This window comes from Caloenas nicobarica, chromosome 24 (assembly GCF_036013445.1).
Source record: "Caloenas nicobarica isolate bCalNic1 chromosome 24, bCalNic1.hap1, whole genome shotgun sequence".
In the NCBI taxonomy this organism is placed as follows: domain Eukaryota; kingdom Metazoa; phylum Chordata; class Aves; order Columbiformes; family Columbidae; genus Caloenas; species Caloenas nicobarica.
In genome coordinates this window covers 1,690,016-1,716,465 of record NC_088268.1, presented here as the reverse complement: position 1 = coordinate 1,716,465, position 26,450 = coordinate 1,690,016, and the positions used below count along the sequence as shown (strand labels likewise).

The 26,450-nt window shown below is 63.6% G+C and overlaps 2 protein-coding genes across 4 annotated transcripts; one reads left to right on the top strand and one right to left on the bottom strand.

Moving 5' to 3' along the window:
• Positions 1-1,123: 1,123 nt before the first annotated feature.
• Positions 1,124-8,800, bottom strand: ACBD4 (acyl-CoA binding domain containing 4). 3 transcript variants are annotated; one of them, XM_065651361.1, is made up of 10 exons: positions 8,667-8,800; positions 8,453-8,573; positions 8,257-8,341; positions 8,066-8,186; positions 5,534-5,644; positions 4,604-4,710; positions 3,787-3,937; positions 2,552-2,721; positions 1,946-1,990; positions 1,124-1,600 (listed from the first exon to the last, which is right to left on the bottom strand). In XM_065651361.1, exons 1-10 carry the CDS (start codon positions 8,734-8,736, stop codon positions 1,490-1,492), a joined length of 1,092 nt encoding a protein of 363 aa, XP_065507433.1. In that variant the 5' UTR covers positions 8,737-8,800; the 3' UTR covers positions 1,124-1,489. The 3 variants fall into 3 exon arrangements, with proteins under 3 accessions (XP_065507433.1, XP_065507434.1, XP_065507435.1); XM_065651362.1 differs by having other exon boundaries at positions 8,692-8,789; XM_065651363.1 differs by lacking the exons at positions 3,787-3,937; positions 4,604-4,710.
• Positions 8,801-13,563: 4,763 nt separating this feature from the next.
• Positions 13,564-25,827, top strand: PLCD3 (phospholipase C delta 3). The gene is made up of 16 exons (XM_065650947.1): positions 13,564-13,764; positions 16,504-16,665; positions 17,565-17,793; positions 17,881-18,010; positions 18,779-19,004; positions 20,055-20,256; positions 20,332-20,476; positions 20,546-20,698; positions 20,774-20,929; positions 21,346-21,381; positions 21,991-22,150; positions 22,997-23,113; positions 23,197-23,354; positions 23,979-24,114; positions 24,985-25,134; positions 25,206-25,827. Exons 1-16 carry the CDS (start codon positions 13,662-13,664, stop codon positions 25,292-25,294), a joined length of 2,352 nt encoding a protein of 783 aa, XP_065507019.1. The 5' UTR covers positions 13,564-13,661; the 3' UTR covers positions 25,295-25,827.
• Positions 25,828-26,450: the final 623 nt, after the last annotated feature.

The following is a 26,450-nucleotide window of genomic DNA, read 5'->3' as shown; positions in this document are numbered from 1 at the left end:
GGCGAGGCGGGGCCGGGCCGTACCACGCGCGGAGGGGCGGCCGCCGTGCGCAGGACCGCGCGCGCCCGGCGACCTTCAGGGCAGCGCCCCCGCCCCCCCCGCGGCGAGCCCGTGGGGCGGCCCGAAAGGAGGCCCCGCGGCGCGGAGGGGTCTCCGGGTTGTGCTGCGGCTCCTCGCCCCGGCCCCGCACCGGGGGGATGTAACGGGCCGGGCGGGGGGGGGGTGGGCACCGGGCGGGTGGGGGCGGCGGAGCTGGAGCGGGAGGGGGCGGGCGGAGGAATCCCGGGACTGAGCTCGGTGCGGCGGCTGTAGCCGCGCGGAGGGAGATGTAAACAAACCCGCGAGGAATGAAGTCCCTTCTTAAAGCCACCGCGCCCCTTTTCCGGGGAGCCGCGTTCACCAGCTCCCGGGGCCGCCCGCGCCCGCCTGGGGGGGTGGGCCGGGGGAGCAGGGGGAGGCGGCACGAGGCCTGATGCCGGTGCTGCCACCCCCAGTGCCACTGTCAGCCCCCCCAGCCGCGATGTCACCCCCGCAACGGCCCCCGGGGCGGGGCTGTGGGGGGGACACATGGCGGGGGTGACCCTGTGGGACACACCACCTGGGGTCCCACGGACCGAGTGGGCCCGTCCACGGGGGACCCGCGGCCGAGGGGGTGGTGACAGCCCCGGGGTCCCTGCCCGACCCCCCTACCCGCGGGGAGGCCCCTGGGGACCTCGGGGTGGCACCTGCCAGGCCCCGGGGCGAGGGGGGGTCCCCGCCACCCACCCACCCCCACGGGCACGGGGCCACCGTGTGTGTGCCCGTTTGGAAGCGCGGCCGGGGTGGGTCCCTTGGTGACACCCCTGCCGGGTCACCCGAAGCGGGACGGGGTGCTGGCAGCCACTGGTGGCACCTGAGGCCTCCTGCCTGATCCTGCCCGCGCTGGGTGCCACCAGCTGCCCCCTCTGCGGTGGCACTGCCACCTGTGTCACCAGGACCCTGCGGATGGGCGCACCAGGGACCCGGCAGGGCCAGGCAGCTGCCAGCGTGTCCCTCTGTGTCCCAGTGGGGTGGCCAGGCCGGAGCGCGGTGACCGTGGTGACACCACTGTCCCCTTCCCGCAGCAGGGCAGGCCGGGCTGGGCTGGAAAGGCAACTTTAATTCAGGCAGGTTCAGATGTCCAAGCGCTTGATGCACTGGGTCTGTGGGGACAGGGACGGTGACAGTGTCCCCACGCTGTCCCCCTGTGCGCAGCAGTGAGGGGATCCCCTGGGATCCCATTTGGGGCACGGGGACAATCCACCCCCCACAGGCGGCCGGTCCCTTCGCCATCCCGGCGGTGCTGGCGAGACCCTGAGCGTGACGGTGACAATCGGTGCGCGGTGGCTGCTCCTCCGGCGGGGCCGGGGTCCCGGCTGGGTACGGTGACACCCGCGTTGATCCCGTGGATGCTTCCCCGGCTCGTGACAAGCAGGATGGGGAAGGAGCGGTGGCAGCGGGGACACGGCGGTCACCTCTTCCTGCCCTGCCAGCGGCGCAGCAGCCACTGGGTGACGAAAGGCCAAGTGAGGAGGAAGAGGAGGGTGCGCGGGGAGATGGCCAGGGGCCACGGGGACATTTCCTGGCAAGAGGACAGAGAGAGGTGGGTTGGAGAGGGGGACAAAGGTGTCACCAGTGCCACCAAACATCCCCTCAGCCCTTTGCAGAAAGGGAGGTGGCAGCAGGCGCTATCACAGCCCAACAGTCCTTGTCACATCTACCATCCCACGGAGAGCTTGCGTCAACATGGTCGTCCCCGGTGCCTGGACACTGGGGATGTGTCCCCAGGGATGTCACCTTCTCCCCAACTGAGGGGCCCAACCTGTCCCCTGCATGGTATCTGCAGGTGCCTGCAGGACAGCCGAGCCCCGGGCGGGCAGTGGGGGTGACGGGGCCGGCACCCGTGTCACCTCCGCCTCCAGCTCACCTGCTGAGTGTGCGGCTGGCCTGGGTCGGTCCCAGCAGTGTCCCCCTGCAAGACAGGAGAGGTTTGGGATACAGGCAGCACTGGGCACCCCCTTCCAGTCCTCACAACCCGAGAGGGAGGGAAGGGGCAGGAACAAGCCCACGTGGGGCTCCTGGCAGGGATCTGGGCGCTGCAGCAAGGCTGGGACACAGGGGCCATGGGGACGGTGAAGCCAGTGGATCCCTGCCTGCACCCTGCCTGCACCTCAACTCCCCGCCAGTACCCCAACTGCCTGCACCCCGGGGCAGGTCAGAGCAGCACCCACCTCTGCCCTGCCAGGACATGTCACTGAACCCACCGTCCCTCCACACCTGGGCCACCCCAGGCTGCCTCTTTGCAGGGCTGGGAGCCAAGCCCTGCGGCCTGGCCTGCTCCGGCACGGGCACATGGCAGCTCCCAGCCCTGCCAGCCCCACGGCAGCTCCTAGCACAGGAACTGCAGCCCTGCCAGCCCCACAGCAGCTCCCGGCACAGGAACTGCAGCCCTGCCAGCCCCATGGCAGCTCCTGGCACAGGAACCGCAGCCCTGCCAGCCCCACGGCAGCTCCCGGCGTGGCACAGTGCGTACCTGTGCGGCAGTGAGTGTCTCCAGCTCGCTCAGGCGCTCCAGCACTCGCCGCATGTCATCCTGCAGCGCCCGGACGGTGCCAGCCACATGGGCCTCCAGCTCTGGCGGCAGCTCCAGGGACAGCTCAGGGACACTCCTGGCATCCTGCTCCCCCCCAGCGAGGCACAGATCTGTGGGGTGCAAAGACAGGCAATGCCGAGGCGAGGGGGGCAGGCAGTGCGTATGGGAGTGCTGCCCGTGCAGCTCGGGCTCTCCAAGGACCCTCGGCACTTGCTGTCACCTGTGTGCTGTCACCAAGTCCCCGTGTGCTGTCACCAAACCTCTGTGTGTTGTGACCAAACGGCCAGCACTGGATCTCATCAGTGGCTGCCCAGACGCTGCTGGCTCCAGGCAGAGCCGGGAGCTGCCAGCCCACCCCAGCATGTCCCCCCTCCACCAGCCACCACTGGGCCTGTCCCCAGGGACACAGGCCACCACGTCACCCCAGTGCAGTGGTGGTGGCAGTGGGTGACCTCTGGCTCGCCGATGCAGTGGGTGCAGCCGTGCATGTGTGTCACCTGGCTTCACCTGGCAAAGGTGGGACACTGAAGGCCCCACACCAGCCCGGCAAACCCCCGGCTGATCCGTGACATGAGCGAGGACTCAATGCCCGTCCCCTGTGCTGGCAACCCCCTGGACAGCCAGGCTGAGGGGACAGCCCAGCCCTGGGGACAGCCCAGCCCAGCTCCATCGGCCTCACCACACCTGAACTCCCAAGGTCAAGCAGCCAGGTTGGTCCCCAAACGCCGGCAGCAGTGATGGGTGACATTAAGCGAGTGGTACTGCAGGAGCAGGACGTCCCCGTGCCCAGTGTCACCCTCTGTCCCCAGCCCCATCCAAAGGCACTGGGCAGACGCTGGCAGCGGGACTGTGGGCAGGAGCCGGGTACAGGCAGCGGAGACCCACACTCCCTGCTTGGCAATTAAAAATTTAGATAATTTAGCACCGTTGTGAGAAACTGGCAACCCAGGGGATGTGTCCTGGACAGGTAATGTCACCGAACAGCTTGGGGACCAAGTGACGAAGAGAGGGGGCACTTAGGACTTCTTGTGGCTACAGAACAACCCACCCCGGGTGCTGGAGCCAAACGCTGTCCCCTGTTGGGGGGCGCAGCCCTTGCCCCTCCGCTCAGCCCCCCACTTGCCAGGAGGTGAGGGGAGCAGCGGGAGGTTGGGGGAGCCCAGCGCTGCACCCACCTCTCTGGGAGCCACGGGCTGCAGAGCCAGCGCTGCTCCTGCCCGCGCGTCTTCTGCCTTCGCCCCGCTCGCCCTGCCCAGCGCCACGGGGCACCAGGGGCTCAGGCCCGGCCGTGACGCCGGTCGGGGACAGACCCAGCGGCTGCCCAGCCTGCGCGGGGGGAGAGAAGCACCCTGAGACCCCCGCTGCCCTCCCCGGGTGTCTCTGCTCCTGCCCCGCAGTGGCATTTTTAGTGGCAGAGGGCGCGTGGGGCTGAGCAAAATCAAATCCCACCGGTAACACCATCGGTGTCTGGTTTGGGAGGCAACAGAACTCCAGGACCCCAAAGGAACATGAGGCGCCCAGGCTGGAGATGGCAAAAAAGCTCTGGGGAGTAGCCAGGCGGCCCCTGCCTGCCCCCCGGGTCTGCTGGGCCTCTCCGGTGCCAAACGGTGCCAGTGCTGGCCCAGCTGCACCGTGGCAGGGAGCAGAACCAGGGCAGGGCTGTGAGAGCAGCTACTGCCCATCGGGGGCTACTGGCCCCACTCCCGGTGCCCACCAGTGCCCCACAGAGCCACACCACAGCAACGAGGGGCTGCGGGTGGTGCCGGGGCGCACCAAGGGCTCCCCAGGTGATGGGGACCAGGTTCTGCAGGGATACAAAGTACAAAAGGTGCAACTGGGTGGCCCTGTAGGTTTTGGGAGGCTCGCTGGGTGCCCAGGATGGCAGTGCCATGGTGCTGTGACAGTGCCGCGGTGTTATGGCAGTGCCATGGTGATGCACAGAGCCGGGGGAGCCGACAATACGGAGGGATCTGCTTCCCAGCCCTCCGTTACCTGCTCCGGCTCCATCTGCTCCAGGGAATCACAGTACACATCCCCCTCGGAGTCGCTGGGCACCTGGTGACCCTGGTGCGCCTTGGCGGCAGGAGCCAGCCCACCTCCTGCAAGGGAAGCACACGGCTCAGCCGTGGGCAGCGCCGGCATGGCAGGGAAGCGTTGTGGCCGTGTCCGCAGGGCAGCAGAAGCTCAGCACAGCCGCAAGGCAATGGGTTGGCGAGCGGGCAGGAAGGCGTCGGCATGCACAAGGTGAGGCAGGAGAAGGAAACTGAGGCACAGAGGGGGAAGGAACCGGCTCCGTTACCATCACCCAGGTTGTTGCTATCAATCGGAGGACCAAATTCCCCCTTGTCCTGCCTGTGGTGTCAGGCATGCCCCGACACGGTGCCATTTTAGGGGGTTTCCTCTGCCCACACATGGCTCCCACCTGGGGAGGGGGCTTCTGCAGCGGCCAGTGAAACCCCAGCATGGCAGGTACTGTTCACACAACACAAAACAAGACCAAGGCATCAGCCACGGCACAGGCCGGGAGAGCTGGGGATCGGCACTGCGGCTCCCGGTGCTGCAGAAGGGGCTTGAGCGATGCGGGACACCCCCTCGGAACACAGACCTTCCAGGGCGATGTTTTCCCAGTCCCCAGGGAAACCCCCTCACCTTCCTGCTGTGGTTTGGCTGAATCAGGGCCCTTTGCGCAGGTAAGAGCAACACAGAGTCAAACCACCACGCCGGGGGTTACCCCAGCTCCAAGAGCCAGACGCACGGAAAGCTCTGGCTCGCTGTTGCTCCGCCGACACCCCAGACACCAGCGGGCTCGGACCCATCGTGCCTGAAGCCCACGGCTCTGTGTGCGGCAGAGAGCCCAGCCCTGCTGCCGGTGCCTCCTCTGCGGGGTCTCTGCCGGGTGCCGGCCACACCAGAGAGACCAACCTGGCGCGTGCTGCCCGTCCTGCTCCACGGACACAGCATCTTCGGGGCGCTCCGGAGCCAGGCTGCTCACTGGCTCGTCCTGCCCAGGCTCAGCCATTGGCTCCCGGCTGCCTGCACAGAGGAAAGGGCAGAGAATTAAAGTGTTACAGGGGATCCTTGCAGCGCTGCTCTCTGCAGGCTGGGTGCAGCGCTGCTCCTCTGCCAGCGTGGCTTGGGGACAGGGATGCGGGGCCACCCTCCTGCCAGCAGCCCCTGGACATGAGAGGGAGGATTGTTGCTGTTTCGTGACGGCTGGGAATTAACGTGAACTCAACCACTCTGCAGGATCTACCCCATGCAGAGCGTCGCGCTCACCAAGGGGGTGTCCCCAAGCCCCCGTGGCAGCAGACAGAGGGACGAGCATGGGCCAAAAGCTCGGCAAACGTGGACAGGTGACAGGCACCATCCCCTGGCAGGGCACAGGGCACACCCACGCTAAGGAACAACCAAACACAAGAAGCTGGGGAGAGCTGCGAGGGCTCTCAGCAGGCAGCAGCACCCTGAGGGGACCCGGGGCCTCCCTGGGGATCCAGCCCCCCCACCGCCCTGCGGAGCCCACGGGGTTAAACACAGACACGTTCCCCTGGGACTTTGCTCCCTGCTCCTGGCCAGGCAGGTATGTGGCAACACCGCCCTGCCTGCGCCCTGCCTGCACATCTCCACCATGGGACCCCCCCAGCGCCCGGCCTACGTGACTGAACCCCCTGGGGTGGGGGGGACAAGGGCAGCCCCCACCCCACAGAGGAGTTTGCACCAGGGCTGCTCTGCTCAGGGACTGTTGCCGTCCCCAAATCTCTCTGTACAGTGTGTGCTGTGACCCCTGGGCCTGCCCCATGGGGTGGGTGGCACAGGCAGGGTCTTGTCACCTTGCATGTCACCATCGGGCTCCAACACCAGCCCACCCACGCCTGCCGGGCTGGCAGAGTGGCATTGAGCCAGAGCGTTAAGGACTTAATTGTCAGTTCCTTCTTACTCCAGAGCCTTGGCCTGTGTGTACAAGACGCTGGTGAAATCTCTGCTGACTGGAGACCCACTGGGACACTGAACCGGTCACGATTCGGGTTCCAAGTGGCACTTTACAACCTGTTGTCTTTGTAAAGACAAACGAAACCAAACCTGCCCGGGCTTCCTCCACACAGCACTTCTGTCCCCAAAAGCTCCACGGCCGCCGAGTGCCCTGCGCCTGCCATGCTTGGCCACAGCATCTAAAATCACCCGTTTCCTCTGAATTATCAGTGACAAAAGCTGCAATCGCACAAAATCTGAGGCAGGTTTGAGAACCTTTAACACAAATGACTCAACAGCTGCAGAAGTTCAGCGGTTTAAACCACCATTTCAGGCACTTCAGGCTCATTCGCTCTGCAGATGCTACCAGGTTTAGATTTAAGTGACAGTGTCATTTATAAGTTACGGTAGTGCAGGGTGGCACTCCCAAGCTGGTAACAACCAGGAGTTTAGAGCCAATTTTTACATTCTAAAGAAAAATTAAATCTATTTTCCTTTTAAAGGGATTCAACATCAAAACAGAGAACAAAAGCGCCCTGGGACCACGTGAAGGTGCAGCCACCCTGAGGCCAAGCCCTATAGGCCACGTGTGTTCGCATCCTGAATGGAAGCAGGGGGTGACAATAGCTGTCAGACGCAGGACAGATGCCTGGGGCAGGCGGGGAGCGAGTGTATTTGCCAGTGCTCTTCCAACATTAGCAAAGCACTCACAGTTTACAAATACACCCAGAAAGCTCGTCTGCTGCTGAGCTAATCTACCGGAGACGTGGCACAGCCAGACGTGCAGCCAGCAGGTTCGCTCCGCAGTAGCTGACACCTTTCTGAACAACCACGCCCAGCCCCTCGGACAGTTGTCACAAGTCAGAAGCACCAAGGACAGCCCTCCTCCGGGGATGGGACAGGTTCCCAGCCACCCCTCAGCACGAGGTGGCAGCCACAGGCACAGAATTAGCTGGGAAGGACTCAGGGCAGTCCCCGTACTCCTGTTTTCAAGCCCAGTTTCTCCATGTCCCCTCCGCTGCAAAAACTGGCTGGCCTATCCAGATGTTTACATCAGATGACCTGCAGTCTCTGCCCGGCGATGGGCCAGCGCCAGGAAAAAGCGCAGCCTCCCCGCTGCGGCACCTGCTCTACCACGTAGTTTGGAAGCCGTTTGGAAGCCAAATCTCAAGTTCTTGCCTCAAAGTTTTGCGGGGACGCCCAGAAACCTGCGTCACTTGAAGAGACACTTGTCCGCTGGTGCCCAAACAGGCAGCGCAGCGGTGGCTGTGCCACAGCAGGGGAGGCAGATGGGACGTGGTGTGTCTGTCTGCACTGGTTCCCTCTAAGGGAGCAGAAGGATGTGCCCTGGAGAAGTGCAGAGCCCAGAGGAGACAGCTGTACCAATGGAGAAGGGAACAGAGAACAGTGACGTTCCAGGAGAGAACAGCGTGGTGGGCAGGCGAGGGATCTGCTGGGCACAAGCGGGGCGCAGAGGCTCCCACTCACCCCCTTTCCTCTTGAAGAAAGCCTCGGGGGGCCGGGGCATGTCATGGATCACCTCGTAGAGCGGCTCGAAGTACCCGAACATCTCTTCTGTCGTCTCGTCCATGGGCACCGTGTCAATGATCTGGGGGGGGCACACGCAGCTCAAAACGGGTGCCACTGAGCACCCCGCCCGCTCTCCCCCTCCCCAGTACCTTCTGGGCCACCTTCTTCATCTCGGCCACGTACGCGGCCATCGCCTCCTCCTTTGACATCTTGCCCAGGCTGTGCCAGGCGTCCCTGCGGTGACAGCGGCCGTGGGGTGGGGGTGACCCGGGGGTGACCCGGGGGTGACCCGGGGGGTGACCCGGGCCCCAGCTGGGACAACCCGCCACCCCCCGCAGGCCTTACCACTTGTACCGCCCGATGGGGTCCCAGAAGCCCGGCCTGGGGCCCTGGCAGCGCCCCGCTGTCGCCTGCTTGTAGTAGCTGTAGAAACGCAGCATCTCCTCATAGGAGGGTCGGTACGAACCTGCGGCGGACGCGGCCTCAGCGGCGCGGGGAGCGGGGCCGGGGCCGCCGCCGCCGCCACAGCCACAGCTCCCCGGCCCCGTTCCTTACTCACCGCTCCGGGGCAGCCCCTGGATCACCTGGACGGCGGCGCGGAACTGCGCCCCGCACTCCGGCTCCTCCATGGCGCCGACACCGACACCGACACCGGCCCCGACACCGACACCGGCCCCGCTGCGCGTCCCTCTCCGTGAGGGGAGAGCGCGGCGACCAATCAGCGCCCGCCTTCCATCGGCCCCTCCGCCCCGCACCCAATCAGCGCGTCGCTTCCGAAACGGGCCCCGCTGCCCCTTTCCCGCCCCTTCGCTCCCCGCGGGCCGCAGCCAATGGTGCGCGCCCCCTGCTGGCTGGATGGAGCGTTCGCACCGCGGCGCCCCCCTGTGGACTGCCGGAGGGACTGCAGCGCGGCGGGGACACGGCACGGGGCGGAGCGACGGGACAGCGACCTGTGCACCGGGACAGCGACCTGTGCACCGGGAGAATGCACCGGGAGAATGCACCGGGACAGTGACCTGTGCACCGGGAGAATGCACCGGGAGAATGCACCGGGATAGTGACCTGTGCACCGGGACAGCGACCTGCGCACCGGGAGAATGCACCGGGACAGCGACCTGTGCACCGGGAGAATGCACCGGGAGAATGCACCGGGACAGCGACCTGTGCACCGGGAGAATGCACCGGGACAGCGACCTGTGCACGGGGAGAATGCACCGGGAGAATGCACCAGGGCAGCGACCTGTGCACCGGGACAGCGACCTGTGCACCGGGAGAAGGCACTGGGACAGTGACCTGTGCACCAGGAGAATGCACTGGGAGAGTGACCTGTGCAACAGGTGACCTGTGCAAGAGGACGGTGACCTGTGCACCGGGAGAATGCACCGGGATAGTGACTTGTGCAATGAGAGAGTGGCCTGTGCAACGGGACAGTGCATCTGTGCACTGGGATAGTGACCTGTGCAATGAGAGAGTGAGCCCATGCAACGGGACAGTGACCTGTGCACTGGGACAGTGATCTGTGCAACGGGACAGTGCACTGGGACAGTGACCCTGTGCACCAGCACAGTGCACCTGTGCAATGGGACAGTGACCCTGTGCAATGGGACAGTGGACCAGGACAGTGAGTCTATGCACTGGGTAGTGCAACAGGGCAATGCACTGAGACAGTGCACAAGGACAATGCACCAGGACAGTGCACTGAAGCAGTGCACAGAAACAGTGCTCCAGTGCACCAGGGCAGTGCACTGGGACATTGCAATGTGACAGTGCACCGGAGCACTGGGACCGCACTGGGACAGTGCACAGAGACACCAGTGCACCAAGACAGTGTTCCAGTGCATTGGCACAGTGGACTAGGACAGCACACAGGGACAGTGCAGTGGGACAGTGCACTGTGACATTGCACCAGGGCGCAGGGCAGCACACAGGGACAGTGCACAAGCACAGCGCAGGGAGACACTGCGCTGTGCAACCCACCGCAGCGATGCTGTGGGGTGACACAATGGGGCAGCAGGGCTGTGCTCTGGGTCAGCGGGGCAAGGCAGCGCTCTGGGGCACTGGGACAATCATCTAGACGTCCCCATGGGGACATGTGTGGGGACACCGCACATTGTGACATCGGGACAATGGATTACGACAATGCACCAGGTGTGGGGACAATGCACTGGGGCCAGAGGAATGCACTGGGGGACAGGGACATTGCAGTGGGACAATGTCACCAGAGCACTGGGCAGGGCCACTGTCCCATCGCATGGGGCAGGGAACAGCTGAGTCTAGCAGAGCAATTGATTACTATTAATTATTATCAAACTTTATTAATTATGATACTTAAGAAGGGGCAGATTTTGGGGTCCCTGAGCCCCCGAGGTGTAACTCCTTCACCTGCTGCTCCGAGTGCCTTCCTTGAAGGCAGGATGGGGACACGGGTGACGTGGGGACATGAGTGACCTGGAGGTACAAGGTGCCCTGGGATATTATGGGGTTCCCTGGGGAGCCTGGGCTGGGTGCTGGAGCAGGATGACAATCAGCTTTTGGCATCCCCATGCTCCAGTTTTCCTGCATTGAGGGGAACTTCCCTTAATCCAACCTCTAAATCCCAAATCCAAGTGGGGGAAAACGCCCTCAATCTCCCTTATCCCCATCCCAAGTTCACTCGGGAAATATTCACTGAATAAATTCGAGAACCAGCAAAAAAAATTTTAAAAAGCAGCAAGGCTTTTAAAACCTCCTGCCGTTTCCAAGCTCTGCCACAGGATTTCTGCTCCGGCCGGCGCGGTGGGGCCTCGCTGGCTCTGACTCACTACAGAACCCAACCCGAGTCCCGAGCGCTGATTCAGGGGACACGTGCTGTGCTATAAGCGGCCGGGAATGCGAGTTGCTGCTTTCCATGGGGCTCCTTCCAACTCGCTCGCGGGCGGGAGAAAATAGCAACGCCACGGCAGAGGGAGAATCGCAACCGGGATTTATTTTTGCTGTGGATTTTGCAGTGAGAGGTGTTAATCCCGGTTGTTTCACCGGGTCGATGCGTCCGTCGCTGAATTCCTGGCAACGCAATTCCTGTGGGAGGAAGAGGAATTGGAGCAGAGCCCGGTTATGAGTTTGCAAGTGCATTTTTGGGGTGCTTGCTTTCTCTCAGGGTTTTCAGCAAAGTAAGATACATTTTGCATAAGTAAATTCAATATATTTTGCAGTTCCTGGGGTAGAAAAAGCCTTGACCCTAACAGGATGGGACATTGCCCTGGGCTGAGCCATCCCTGTGAAAAATCCCCGTGTCCCCAAAGGATTCAGGGACAGCTGTACCAAGCTCCTCACCAAGGGGCTGCCCATATGTGGCCCCAGCTGTCCAGATGCTGCATGGACAACCAGGTCTTGAACTGCAGCGCCCAGATTTTGCCCTTAGTGCCCAGATGTTGTCCCAGGATACTCAGATATCACCCAGAGTGCCCAGATGTTTTCCTAGGTGAACAGATGTTCCCATAGGATATTCAGCTACCACCCAGAGTTCCCAGATATTGCTCCAGGTATGCAGGTGTTGTCCCAGGATACTCAAGTGTCACCCAGGGTGCACAGATGTTACCCCAGGGTGCTCTGATATTGCCCAGGATGCCCATGTGATGCTCCAGGATACTCACGTATCACCCACAGTGCCCAGAAGTTGCCCCAGCGTGTCCAGATGTTGCCCCAGGGTGTTCAGGTATCACCCAGGATGCTCGGGTACCACCCAGGATGCCCAGATAACCCCGGGGTGCCCAGATATTGTCCCCAGCTGCCCTGCCACCACCCCCGGGTGCTCCACTGCCCCACGCTGGTGTCACAGCTGTTGGCAGTACCACCGCTGTCCCGGTCCCAAGGAAAGTCACCTCCCGCTGTCACGGTTTCTTCTCCCTGTGCTGCAGCTCCTGGTCCCCATGGCCCAGCCAGACGTGGAGTGGCCTCTGTTGCACTCCCCTGACACCACAGATTTTTGCAAGCAGCCGTGTTGCACAGTCAAAAATAACTTCTTGTCATGGAATTGTAGAATCATAGAATCATTTTGGTTGGAAGAGATGCTCAAAATCACTGAGTCCAACAATTCCCCCACCCCTGGCACTGCCCCATGTCCCTGAGAACCTCATCTCCGTCTGTCCAACCCCTCCAGGGATGGTGACTCCACCACTGCCCTGGGCAGCCTGTTCCAATGCCCCACAGCCCTTTCCATGTCAGGAAATCAGAGCCCGGCTCTGCCTCTGCTCCATCACTCATCGCCCTGGCCAGGCTGTGGGGATGGGGACCCTTGGCTGGGGACAGGGGGTCTATCCCCTCAACCACTCATCTGTCCCGTCCCCACCTGCCCTCAGCAAGCAGGGGCTGTGGGAAAGGTGGGATGTGTAAAACTGAGGGGATTTGGGGTAAATTCATGCACATGCTCGCATAGACACGTGTGCAGGTCCAGCCACACAGGCGGGTGTGTGGGGCTCTGGGACTGGGGACAAACTGGTGACACTGCCCTCCCCTCTGCCCAGAACCTGCTGCTGTCCCAGCAGTGGGGACAGTCACCTGGGGGGTCACACTGGCTGCTTGCAGCCCCTCAGCCCCAGTGCCACTGTGCCCATGAGGTGGGGACACAGTAGGCTCGGCAGGACTGGTTCCCCAGCTGTGATGGCAGAGGGGGGTCCCCTGGGCCCCCAGTGCCCCCAGGTGTGATGGCAGAGGGTGTCCCGAGGGTTCCCCTGCCCCCAGGCTGGTGGAGGGGGTCCCCTGGGTTCCCACCGGTGACATCGGCAGCCGTGACCCCGCGCACACCAGGGTTTGCTGACAGATACCGGGGTGTCCCCTGGTCCGGTCCCCGGTGCTGGAGGACCCCCGGGGGGTGGTGGGGACCCTCGGTCCGTTCCGGGGCGGACCGGCCCTTGCTCCGTTCAGAACGGGAACGCCCGTGCAGAGCAACTCCTCCGGTGCACTCTCGGCCCGTTCCCGGTGCAGCCCGGACCCCTGTGCAAACTGAATCCCGGTGCAGCCCGGACCCCAGAGCTGCCCCGTCCCGGTGCAGCCCGGACCCCGGTGCAGCCCCCTCCCGGTGGAACCCGGACCCCGGTGCAGCCCGGTCACCAGTGCAGCCCCGTCCCGGTGCAGCCCCGTCCCGGTGCAGCCCGGACCCCGGTGCAGCCCCCTCCCTGTGCAGCCCGGACCCCGGTGCAGCCCCGTCCCGGTGCAGCCCCGTCCCGGTGCAGACCGGACCCCTGTGCAAACCGGACCTTGGTGCAGCCCCGGCCCGGTGCAGCCCGGACCCCGGTGCAGCCCCGTCCCGGTGCAGCCCACCACCGGCAGCCCCCGCTCGGCCCGGGCCGGCACAAACGGTTAACACCACCGGGCTGAAATGTGGCTCCTCCCGGTACCTCCCCGCGCCCGGCCCCGGTCCCGGCGGGGCCGCCCAGCCCCAGCCCAGCCCCGGCCTCCGCCACCGCCCAGCCCGGCTGCACCGGCCGGGGGCACCGGAGGCATCGCCGACACCGGGAGCATCGGGTGTACGGGGCAACCGGGGAAAGCGGGGATCCCGGGACACCGGCCCCGCACAATGATCTGCGGCAGGAAGGCTCGTCCCGCCGCCGAGCAGCCCCGCTCCCCGCCGGCTGGCTCCGGTGGCCCCCGCCGGCCCGGGAGAGCCTTGAAAAAAATGGGTGAGTCCCGGCGCCGGGCCCGCCGGGGGGGGACCCGACAGGGCGGGCGGGGGGAGCCGGGCAGAAACTCCAGGGGGGCTGCGCCAGCCGGGGACCTGGGCGGGTCTGGGTGAGTGGGAGGGTCCCCGAAGTGGATGGGGACCCCCATGGCAGGGGTCGGTCCCCGTGGCTGGGAGGGGTCCCCAGGATAGCCGAGGTCCCCATGCGGGAAAATGTCCCCAAGGTTGGATAGCTGGGAGGCTCCCCCATGGCAGGGAGTGTCCCCGAGGTTAATTGGGCCCCCCATGCCAGGGAGGGGTCTCCCAGGTGGATGGGGTCTCCTATGGCAGGGAGTGTCCCCAAGGTAGCCATGGTCCCCATGGAGGAAATTGTCCCCATGGTTGCGTGAGGTCCTCACCATGGGGAGAACTCCCCATGGCCATGAGGGTCCCCATGCCAAGGAGTGTCCCCATGCCAAGGAGTGTCCCCAAGGTGGATGGGGTCCCCCATGGCCAGGAGAGCCCCCATGGTGGGGGGTGTCCCCGAGGTTAACGGGGTCCCCTGCAGCAGGGAAGGGTCCCCATGCCTGGGAGGGGTCCTCAAGGTAGCCCCAGCATAGCTGTGTATTGCCCCAGATGCTGGGGGCCAGCGGAGTAGGGGTTCAGCCGCATCATGGGTGACAGGAGCCCTCCTGCTCAGGGTATTTATTGTCCCCAAGGCTCAGCTCCAGCTCCCTGGGACCCTCACCTAACACCCTGCCTCAGTTTCCCCACACAACAGTGCTGCCCGCAGTGCTGCCGGCTCAGGGCCCCGCTGGCCCTGAGTGGTGGGCAGGGGGAGCGGCTGCCTGGACGGTCACGGTGCTCCCGTGGGGGCAGCCGGGCCCAATCCCGCGTGGGAGCAGCGGGCAGGGCTGGGGCCGGCACCGTGCCACAGGGTTTGGCTTTGCTCCCACCGCTGCACAGCCCACGCGTGGTTTGGACCTGCGGCTGTGTGCCCGAATTTGCAGGGCTCGATGTGTCCGTGTGTCTGCTGCAGCTCCGTGTGTCCCTGTGCCCCCATGTCCTACGCACCTGTGGGTCTGTGCATCTGTGTGCTTGTGTGTCTGTGTATCCACGTGCCCAGGTGTCTGTGTGCCCTTGTGTCAGTGCACCCATCTGTCCCTGCGTCTCTGCATTGCTGTGTCTGTACATCCATGCGTCCATCTGTCCATGCATCAGTGCATCCATATGCCCATGCATCCGTCTTTGCATCCATGTGCCTATGGATCCATACACCCCTGCATCCCTATGTCCATGCACCTGTGTGTCCATATGTCCATGCATCCATATGCCGGTGTGTCTGTGTGTCCTTGCATCCATGCATCCGTGTTTCCACACATCCCTGCATCTGTATATCCATGTGTCCATGTATCCATACACCCCTGTATCTGTATTTCCATGTGTCCATGGATCCATATGCTACTGCATCCATGCATTCACGTGCCTGTGTGTCCTTGCATCCATGCGTCCCTGCATCCATACATCCCTGTGTACCTATATCCATGTATCCATACATCCCTGCATCTGTATAACCATGTGTCCGTATGTCCATGCATCCATACACTTGTCCATGTGCCCAACTATCTCTGTGTCTGTCCATCTGTGTACCCGTGTGCCTGTATCCATACATCCACACACCCATATGCTTCTGCACTATGTGTCCATACCTGCCCTCTGAAGGTGCCCTCAGTCCTGCACTGCAAGCAGCTGTGACCCTGCAGGATGTGGTGGCAGCTGGTGCCGCGTCCCCAAGGCCATGGCCAGCTCGGGATGTCCCTGCTCAGCCCCAAACCTGCCGTTTCCCAGCCCGGGAGCAGCGTCTCGGGCCGGAGCGCAGACGCGGGCGCTGAGGCTGCTCTTAGGGAGCAGTTGCCAAAGCAAAACGGGAGGAAATAACTACTAATAACTGCTTTTTGGAGAATGGACGGAAAAGTCCCTGCCCTGCTGTGAGACCGGGCGTGAGCCCGCATGTCCCCTGAGGCTACCCTGTCATCATTCCTGGCCTGGCCTCTGCTGCCAGCACCGTCCCAGTGCTCCCCACGTGGGATCTGCGTGGCTTTGCTGGGATTTAGCAGCTGTGCTGTGCTGTGTGAGCTGGGCTCTGCCACCGCACTGCTGTGTCCTGTCCCCTTGGCCAACTGCAGTGGCTTGTCCTGCATGTCCTGTCCTCTGTCCCATCCAGTCTCATCCTGTCCTGTCTACCCTGTCCTGTCATGTCTGTCCCATCATGTCCCATTTTGTCCTGTCCCACCCTGTCTGCTCTGTCCCATCCCATTCCCTCCTACCCCATCCCATCCCATCCCATTCCCTCCTACCCCATCCCATCCCATCCCATCCCATCCCATCCTACCCCATCCCATCCCGTCCTGTCCCATCCCATCCCATCCCATCCTGTCCTGTCCTGTCCCATCCCATCTGTCCTGTTACATCTCATCTGTCTCATCATGTCCCATCCTGCCCCGTCTGCCATGTCCTGCTCTGTTCTGTCCTGTCCTGTCCCATCCCATCCTGTTTGTCCCATCCCATCCCATCTCATGCCATCCCATCTCATGCCATCCCATGCCATCCCATCCCATCCCATCTGTGAGATGTACAGGGGTGTACACATGCAGATGTGCATACAGATGTGCACCAAGCCCCCACTCAGTACACCAATACACCCCCAGAGCCTCCAGTACCCCCAGTACCCGCACAGTACCCCACGGGCTTGTCCCCGCAGGGCTGACGGAGGATGAGGACGTCCAGCGGATGCTGCGGGGGTCCCTGCTCCAGAAGGTGAAATCCCGGGGGGGACCCAGGGAGCGACTCTTCCGCCTACAGGAGGATGGCGTGACCGTCTGCTTCGAGGGGGGCTCCAGGCGCAGCCGCTCCCGGCAGAGCTGTGAGTGACACTGCTGGGGACCGTCCCCCGGGGGCTTGGGGACCCTGGACTGCGCCCTGCACAGCCCCGAGCTGCACCGAGGGGTTTGGACTGGGGCAGTGCCCCAAACCTGCCTGTGGGGACCTGAGCGTGAGCCGGGACCCAGACCCCCACCCAGACCCCCAGTCAGGACCCAGATTTCCCCCCAGGTCCCAGATCCCATCCCAGGACCCAGACCCCAGCCCAGGATCTAGCCCACAACCTGGGACCCAAACCCCCACCCAGCACCCAGGCCCCCACCCAGACTTCCTCCCAGCACCCAGATCCCCACCCAGGACCCAGACCCCAATCTGGGACCTGCACCTCCAGCCTGGAACCCAGATCCTGACCTGAGACGTGGACCCCGGTCCAGAACATTTACCGCCCCCGCCAGGACTCTGACTCCAGCCTGGGACCCAGAGCCCCATCCAAAACCCAGACCCACACTCAGACCCCAGCCCCCTGCACCCGGTGTCTCCCAGTGCCCCCCAGGGTGGGTGCCCAGAGCCCACACCCTTCCCCATCCCCCTTGGGACCAGCACGAGGTTCCGTCTCCATCCCAGCCAGACCCTGTCCCCACTCCCCAGTGTCACCCATGTCTTTCCACCCCCTCATCTGGGATGGGTGCCCAGAGCTGGCGCTGCTGCCACACAGCTCCACCCTCCCCGGTGTCCCTGTCCCCATCCCCGCAGGGGACAGCGGCCTCCACCCCGTCTCACCTGGGATTAGCGGGTTAAGCCGGGCTTTGGCATTGACAGCATCCACTCCCTGGTCCCTGGGATGCCCCTGGGGACACGTAGGGTGGCCTGGGTGTCCCTCAGCAGCCGGCGTGTCTTGCAGGATGCTCAGGGGGTGTCCCCATCACCGCGGTGTCCCCGCAGTCTCGGTGACACACATCGAGGGGGTGCGCGAGGGACACCAGTCCGAGGGTCTGCGCAAGCACGGAGCCGCCTTCCCCGCGGGACTCTGCTTCACCCTGGTCTTCAGGGGCAAACGCAAGAACCTGGACCTGGTGGCCCGGGGCGAGGAGGACGCGCGGCACTGGGTACAAGGGCTCACCAAGCTGATGAGGCGGCTCCAGGCCATGAGCCAGTGGGAGAAGCTTGACCAGTATCTTTTGTCAGCGCTGGGGGAGCTTGGGGTCAGGTTGGGGATGGGCGTGGGGTGATGATGGGTAGTTTCCTTACCCTGGTGCAGCTGGATCCATGGGGTCCTGCAGCGAGCGGACAGGGACAAGGACAACCAGATGTCCTTCCGGGAGGTGAAGAGCATGTTGAGGATGATCAACATCCACATGGACGACAGCTATGCCTACAAGCTCTTCAAGGTACCCACCCTGCACCCCGTCACCTGCTGTCCCCAGGAGGGGACGCTGGGTCCTTCTCTGCCTTCCCAAGCACAAAGAACTGTCAGACTTGTCACACCCAAAGCCACCTACCATGACCACCACCAATGGTTGGATCTACCGGTGGCTGGATCGACCACCAATGGCTGGATCGACCACCAGTGGTTGGATCCACCATCCATGGTTGGATCTACCACCAGCGGTTGGACCGACCACCAATGGTTGGATTGACCACCACTGGCTGGATCCACCACCAGTGCTTGGATCTACCACCAGTGGTTGGATCGACCACCAGTGGTTGGATTGACCACCAATGGCTGGATCGACCGCCACTGGCTGGATCCACCACCAGTGGTTGGATCTACCACCAATGGTTGGATCCACCACCACTGGTTGGATCCCATTGTGAGCTCCTGCATGGTGGGGTGAGCTGTCCCCCCGCACTGCCCTGTGGGTCCCCAAGGTGTGATGTTCCGCCCCTATGGGGTGCTGTCCCCATGGGCATCTCCCAAGGTCCCCTTCCACCTGGGGAAACTGAGGCACGGTGCTCTGCTCTGCTCCCTCACGGACCGTGGGATTAGAGCATTGTGGAGTGAGTGGGGACAGAGGGGACATGCCCCACACCCCCCCAGGCACAACCCACCCCCCCCCCAAAACTCATCGCACGTGCTGCTAACCGCAAGGGACAGGCAGGAGGAGGCAGGATGTGGCCATGGGCAGGTGACAGTCCCCAAGGTTGGGTCCCCTCAGGAGTGCGACCACTCGGGTGACGAGCGGCTGGAGGGCCGGGAGCTGGAGGAGTTCTGCCGGCGGCTGCTGCGGCGGCCGGAGCTGGAGGAGCTTTTTGGGCGTTACTCGGGCGAAGACCACGTGCTGTCGGCCGAGGAGCTGCGGGACTTCTTGCGGGACCAGGGCGAGGACGCCAGCCTGTGCCAGGCCCGTGCCGTCATCCGTGCCCACGAGCTCAACAACACGGGTGGGGATGAGGACGGGCAGTTTGGTCCATGGGTGGGATGGTGGGTGGTGGATGGTGGGGTGGTGGGTGGTTGATGGTGGGATGGGAGGATGGTGGATGGTGGATGGTGGGATGGTGGGTGGTTGATGGTGGGATGGTGGATGGTGGGGTGGTGGGTGGTTGATGGTAGGATGGTGGATGGTGAATGGTGGATGGTGGGATGGTGGGATGGTGGATGGTGGATGTTGAGGTGGTGGGGTGGTGGGATGGTGGATGGTGGGATGCTGGGATGGTGGAATGGTGGATGGTGGATGGCGGGATGGTGAGATGGTGGGGTGGGTGCTGCTGTGGCCAAGGGAGGTGATGGGTGGCGTAGGGATGGGGGTCTACTCGGTGGTGTCACCTCCCCAAGACGGTTCTCCAAGGCTCGGGTGAGTGTCCCCATGTCCCTTCCCTGGGGTGGCATCTGGTGCCGGTGGTTCAACATGTGGCCTTGTGGACATGGCACTGTGGGGACAGGGGACATGAGGATGGGGATGGGCCTCCATGTGATGCAGTGCCAGCCTTAGCACGAATGTGACACTGCCAGGGGACCTCCATGTCCCTTGGGTCCCACAATGGCAGGTCTGGGGTGAACGTGGCACTAGGAGGAGAGGGGACATTGTGGTGGGGATGAAGGACCTCCATGTCCCCTGGGTATCACAGTAGCAACCCCAGGGTCGATGTGGCACCAGCAGGATGGGGGACATCAGGGTGGAGGTGGGACACCAAGGGGGCCTCCATGTCCCCTTGGTGCAACAGTACTGCGCCTGGGGCGACCATCGCACTATCAGGACAGAGGACATGAGGGTGGGGACAAGGAACCTCCACATCTCATGGATGCCACCATGAATGTGGCACTAGCAGGATGAGTGACATCAGGATGGAGATGGGACAGCCAAGGGGGCTTGCATGTCCGCTGGATGCTGCAGTGCCAGGCCTGGGGCGAACGTAGCACTGCTGGGAGACAGGGGACATCCAGCTGGGGACAGTCCCCGGGGTGTCACCATGCCAGCAGCGTGTGTCCCACAGCCAGGCAGCAAGACCTGATGATGCTGGATGGCTTCATGATGTACCTGCTCTCGGCCGCTGGTGACATCTTCAACCAGGAGCACGCGCGGGTGCACCAGGACATGGGGCAGCCCCTGTGCCACTACTTCATCTCCTCGTCCCACAACACCTACCTGACCCGCCACCAGCTCGGTGGCACCAGCAGCACCGAGGCCTACGTCAGGTGGGTGCCTGTGCTCGGGAGCTCCACGGTGGTCCCACGCCTTGGGTGACGGTGACGGTGGTGGTGTGGTGGCAGGGCGCTGATGGCGGGGTGCCGCTGCGTGGAGCTGGACTGCTGGGAGGGCTCTGATGGAGAACCCGTCATCTACCACGGCCACACGCTCACCTCCAAAATCCTCTTCCGCGACGTCATCGAGAGCATCCGTGACTACGCCTTCAAGGTCGGTTTGGGTGCTGGTGGCCTGGGACGGGTGGTGGGTCCTGGGTGCTGAGCCTGTCCCTGTCCCCAGCAATCGCCCTACCCTGTCATCCTGTCCCTGGAGAACCACTGCGGGCTGGAGCAGCAGGCCACCATGGCCCGCCACATGAAGGCCATCCTTGGGGACATGCTGCTGACGCAGCCGCTGGAGGGGCAGGACCCCCACAGCCTCCCGTCCCCAGAGGTAAGGCCACCCGCCCGCCCACCGCGGTGTCCCCGTGTCCCCTCCCAGCCCTGAGCTCGGCCTTTCCTCCCACAGCAGCTGAAGGGGAAGATCCTGGTGAAGGGCAAGAAGCTGCCAGAGTCGTGGCACCATCTCCAGGGTGTCACCTCCCTCCAGGACCCTGAGGAGGAGGAAGAGGAGGAGGAAGAAGAGGAAGAGGAGGAGAAGCTGCAGGAGAGAAGCAGACAGCGGGTAGGTGGCTCTACCAGGGCTGTGGTGCTGGGGGACCATGGTGTCCTAGTGATGCTAGAGGACCATGGTGTCCTGGTGGTTCTGGAGGACCATGGTGTGCCAGTGATCATGGAGGACCATGATGTCCTGGTGGTGCTGGAGGACCACGGCATTCCAGCGGTGCTGGAGGACCATGGTGTCCTGGTGGTTCTGGAGGACCATGGTGTGCCAGTGATCATGGAGGACCATGGTGTCCTGGTGGTGCTGGAGGACCACGGCATCCCAGCGGTGCTGGAGGACCATGGTGTCCTGGTGGTGCTGGAGGACCACCATGTCCCAGCAGTGCCAGGGGACCGCTGTGTCCCAGCCACACCAGGGCCTGGGGCAGGTGGGCGCTGCCAGCATCCCCAATGTTGCCCTGTTCTCTCCTCTTCCAGTCGCTGCAGCCGCTGCAGGAGGTCAAACCTCTGCAGGTGGGTCGTGTGATGGAACTGAGAGGGCTGAGGGGTTGGGTATCACAGGGACAGAGGGGCTGTCACTGCCCAACAGAGGGGATCGTGCTTGGGGACTCCTTGGCTCTGCCACCTTCTTCTCCTATTGGGTCGGGTGCTCCTTTTTTGGGGTCTCATCACCTTGGGGTCTCCATTGCTTTGGGAACTCCATGATCTTGGGTGCCCATCACTTTGGGGTCTCCATCACCTCCAGGGTGATCCCTCAGGCTTTTCATTGCCTTGGGGGGGTTTTCTCCATTGCCTCAGTTTTCCATCACCTCAGGGTCTCCATCACCTCAAGGTCTCCATCCTCTTGGGTTGTCCATCACTTCAACATCTCCATCACCTTGGGGTCTCTAACATCTTGGGGTGTCCACTTTGGGGTCTTACTCACCTCAGGGTCTTTACCTACTTGGGGTCCCCATCACCTCCGAGATCTCCATCACCTCAGGTTCTCCATCTCTTTGGGAGTCTCCATGGCCTTGAGGATCTCAGCACTCAGCACTGGCAGGGTAGGGGGTCTGTAGACCCTCAGGCAGGCAGGTGACCCCCAGAGCCATTGTGGTCCTGACACCGCGGTGGCTCCCGCAGGCCAAGGAGGTGCTGCAGGTGGCCCCGGAGCTGTCGGCCATGGTGGTGTACTGCCAGGCTGTCCCCTTCCCCGGCCTGGCCCAGGCCCTGCGCCACCCCCGGCCCTGCCACGTGTCCTCCTTCAGCGAGAGGAAGGCACGGAAGCTCATCAAGGAGGCGGGTGAGGGTGACAGGATGGGGACAGGGATGGGGACTGGGTAGTTCCATGCTCCTGACCTCACTGGGGTGCAGGATGGGGCCGAGACCAGTGGGCTCTGTCACCAGGGTGGCTCCACAGGTGATGGTTGGGGATATGGTGGCTTGGCCGGGCTGCCCTGGTCTGGTGGTACTGGAGTTTGGGGCCAGAGGCCAGGGTGAGGATCACAGGGTCTTGGGTCAGCGTGAGGTCAGAGTCAGGGTCAGAGTTTGGGATGTGGCATTTGGGTCCTGGGTCAGGTCTTGGGTCTGGGGCTGGGATTAAGATCTTGGTCAGGGTCCAGGGACTGAGGTCTGAGGTCAAGGTCCGGGGTTTGGGTTCAGGGTCCAGGGTCAGGATTTGGGGTCAGGGGTCCAGAGACAAGATCTGGGGTCCGGGGTCAGGATCCAAAGTTAAGGTCTGGGTCAGGGTCTAGGGTCTGAGGTCTGAGATCAGGCTTTAGGGTTTCAGTTCAGGGTCTGAGGTCCGGGGTCAGGATCTGGGATCTGGGGCTTCGGTTCAGGGTCCGGGGTCCAGGGTCAAGGTCTGGGGTCTAAAATCAAGGTCTAGAGTGAGGACCCAGGGTCAGGGTCCGACGTCCAGGGCTGGGATTAAGATCTGGCTGAGAAGCCAGGGTCTGAGGTCTGGGGTCAGGGGTCCAAGGTCAAGGTCTGGAGTCTAAGGACAAGGTCTGAGGTCAAGGTCTAGGGTCATGTTTCAGACCCTGGGTCCCCCCAGCCGGGCAGGGTCTGTCCCTGTCCCCAGCACACGGGTGCAGCAGGACACTGTCACCCATGGGTGCAGGGTCCCCGCTCAGCCGTGTCCCCCCAGGCCCGGCGCTGGCCCAGTACAATGCGCGGCAGCTCAGCCGTGTCTACCCGGGAGGGCTGAAGATGGACTCGTCCAACTACGACCCCCAGGAGATGTGGAACGCCGGCTGCCAGCTGGGTGAGACCCCCCGGGGGACACCCCGTGACCTGGGACCCTCTCTCCTGGGAGGTGTCACCCACCCTGTCCCCTTGTCCCTGCAGTGGCCCTCAACTTCCAGACACCGGGTTACGAGATGGACTTGAACGCCGGGCGGTTCCTGGGCAACGGGTGCTGCGGTTATGTGCTGAAGCCCCCCAGCCTGCGCAGCCCCCCTGGGGACTTGTCCCCTGCATCCCCACACCTGGCGCTGCACATCAGGGTGAGGACACCCCGTGTTCCCCGCCCCCATGTCCCTGCTGGGGGACACTGGACCTGTCCCTGTACCCAGACAGGTGCCACCTGCAGAGGTTTTGCCAGGTGACACCAGCCCCATGCCCAACCAGGTGCCACCCATGTCCCTCCTGGGTGACACCAACCCCATGTCCAGCCAGGTGTCATCCACAAATCTCCTCCCGAGTGCCACCAACCCCACCAGTCTGTGATTCTGTGATTCCTGAGTGTCACTAACCCCACGTTCACCTGGGTGCCACCCACCTCCCTCCTCCTGGGGACACTGACTCTGTCCTCACATCTGTTTGGGCACCAGCCATGTCCCTACTCCTGGGTGACACCGACCCCATCTCCATGCCCAGCTAAGTGCCACCCACATCCCTTCTCCTGGAGACACCAAACCTGTCCCCAAACCCAACTGGTATCAACCACGTCCCTTCTGGGTGGCACCATCCACCTCCATCCTCCCCGCGCCATCTCCACACCCGGCCATGTGCCACCATGTCCCTTCTCCTGGGGACACCAGCCCTGTCTCCACACCCAGCCATGTGCCACCACGTCCCTCCTGGGGCCCGCCACCCTGAGCCACTGTCCCCCACCCCGCTGTCCCCAGGTGATCACGGCGCAGCAGCTGCCCAAGCTGTCGCGGGAGACCGGCAGCTCCATCGTGGACCCGCTTGTGCGGGTGGAGATCCACGGTGTCCCCAGCGACCGCCAGAGCCACCAGACCCGCCACCGACCCAACAACGGTGAGTGCCACCCGGCCACCCTCCCTGGGGACACCCCGGGGTGCCATAATCTCTGGGGACACCCCAGGGCACCCGGTTCTTAGGGACACCCTGATCCCTGGGGACACCTCGGGGCACCTGGTTCCTGGGGACACCTCATGGCACCTGATCTCCAGGGGTGTCCCAGGTCACTCTGATCCCTGAGGACACCCCAGGGGACCTGATCTCTGGGACACCCGAGGACACCCAGTCCCCTGGGGATACCCCAGGGCACCCTGACCCATGGGGACACACCCAAGGCCACCCCATCCCCAGGGACAATCCCGGTCCCCTGGGGACACCCCAGAGCACCCTGTCCCCAGGGACATCCCAGGGCAGCCAGTCCCCAGTCCCCCCAGTATGGCTTAGCCCAGCCCCAGTATGAACCCCATTTCCCCCAGATAGACCAGCCTGGCCCCAGTGTCACCCACATTGTTCCAGTATAGCCCAGTCCAACACCAGTTTGACTCCCATTCTCCCAGTATGGCCTAGCCCAGTCCCAACATGATCCCTTTTTCCCCTAGTGGCCCAGTCTGGCCCCAGTATGATCCCTGTTCCCCCAGCATAACCCAGTCCAGCCCCAGTATCACCCCGATTTCCCCAGTATAACCCAGTCCAGCCCCAGTATCACCCCGATTTCCCCAGTATAACCCAGCCCAGCCCCAGTACCACCCCCATTCCCCCAGTTTAGCCCAGTCCAGCCCCAGTACATCCCCCACCCCCCAGTGCAGGATGGCAGCTCAGTCAGGGCCGGGGCAGCACAGGGGACGGTCGAGCCGGTCCCCACACCCCCGGCTCCCGGTGTCCCTGGTGTTCCCGGTGGCAGCGCCCACCCCTGTGCCGGTGCCACAGGGTTCAACCCGCGCTGGGAGGAGACGCTGAGTTTCCAGGTGCGGGCACCCGAGCTGGCGCTGCTGCGCTTCGTGGTGGAGGATCATGACAGCACCTCCTGCAACGACTTCGTGGGCCAGTTCACCCTGCCCCTGGCCAGCGTGCGGGAAGGTGGGTGACATCCCCCCCGGGGATGGGGACGGTCCCCCTGCCACCCGCTCAGCCCCCGGCTCTGTCCCCAGGGTATCGGCACATCCATCTGCTGTCCAAGGACGGGACGTCCCTGTCCCCGGCCACGCTCTTCGTGCATATTCGATGCAAGAGGCTGTGAGGTCCCCGTCGTCCTGGTCGTGTCCCCATCTGGGGGACAACATGGTCCTCCATGGGGTGGGCGCCCTCCTGCACCAGAGACACTGCGCTCCCGGTGCGGGGAGAGCCTGGGGACATCGCTCGCCCGGCTGTGGTGACAGGAGGGTGTTGGGGACACCATGGGGGTTGGGACCCCCTCTGTGTCCCATAGTGCCACCCCATCTGCTGGCCTGTGCCCCACTCCCCTCCCTGCCTGTGACCCTGAGGGGACGAGGACACTGTGACAACTAGGATGGGGTGGCCAGGCCACCGAAAGCCCAACACAACCCCGGTGGGGTGAGATGGGTGACAGCAACCCCCAAATGTCACCACCCCCAGCCACACTCAATCCCACCCCCTGGGGCTGCAAGGATGATGCCATCACCATGAAGTCCCCAAGGGACCCTGTCACCACGCGCCCCATCATGGTGTCCAGCCCTTGTGTGGCTGGGGCCACATCCCCAACACTCGCTCTGGCCACGGTCACACATCTGTACCCAGTGTCACACCAGTGGAATAAAGGTTTTATTGTAACAGAGCCTGTCCCGTGTCCCTGTCACCTCCTGGAGTCTCTGTCACCTCCCAGGGTGGGTAGGGGGGGAATCAGGGCTGAGCCCACCCCCAAACACAGCACTGACAAGCACCTATGGGTGCTGCACCCTTGGGGACTGGGGAGGGTCATGAGAGCAGCCCCCAAAACAGGCGCGGGGACAAGGGGAGGGTCCCAACACACACACCCCCTGCCCCAGGACACTGGGAACACAGGGGAGGATGTGGGAGGGAACGCAGAGGTACTTGCATAGGTGACACAGGACGCCGAGCAGGGTGGGTGACAGCGCTGCTGGGGGGGACACGACAGGCCCCTGGTCCCCACCGAGGCCCCTGGGGGTCCATGGTGCCACAAGGGGACACGCAGGGACACAGAGCCGGGGGGTGCATAGACGTGCTGCTCAGGGAAACTCTGGCGGGGACGGCGGGAGCAGCCGCAGCTCTTTGGGGACACAGCAGGAGGTGACAGGCTGCCTGGTGCCTCTTCCCAAGATGTCTTGATGGGACAACAGGTTTCCGTGAAAGAAAATGATTCCTGCACCTTGGAGGGTCCCGTACACACGGTGACGAGCTGCTGGATGAGGAACCGG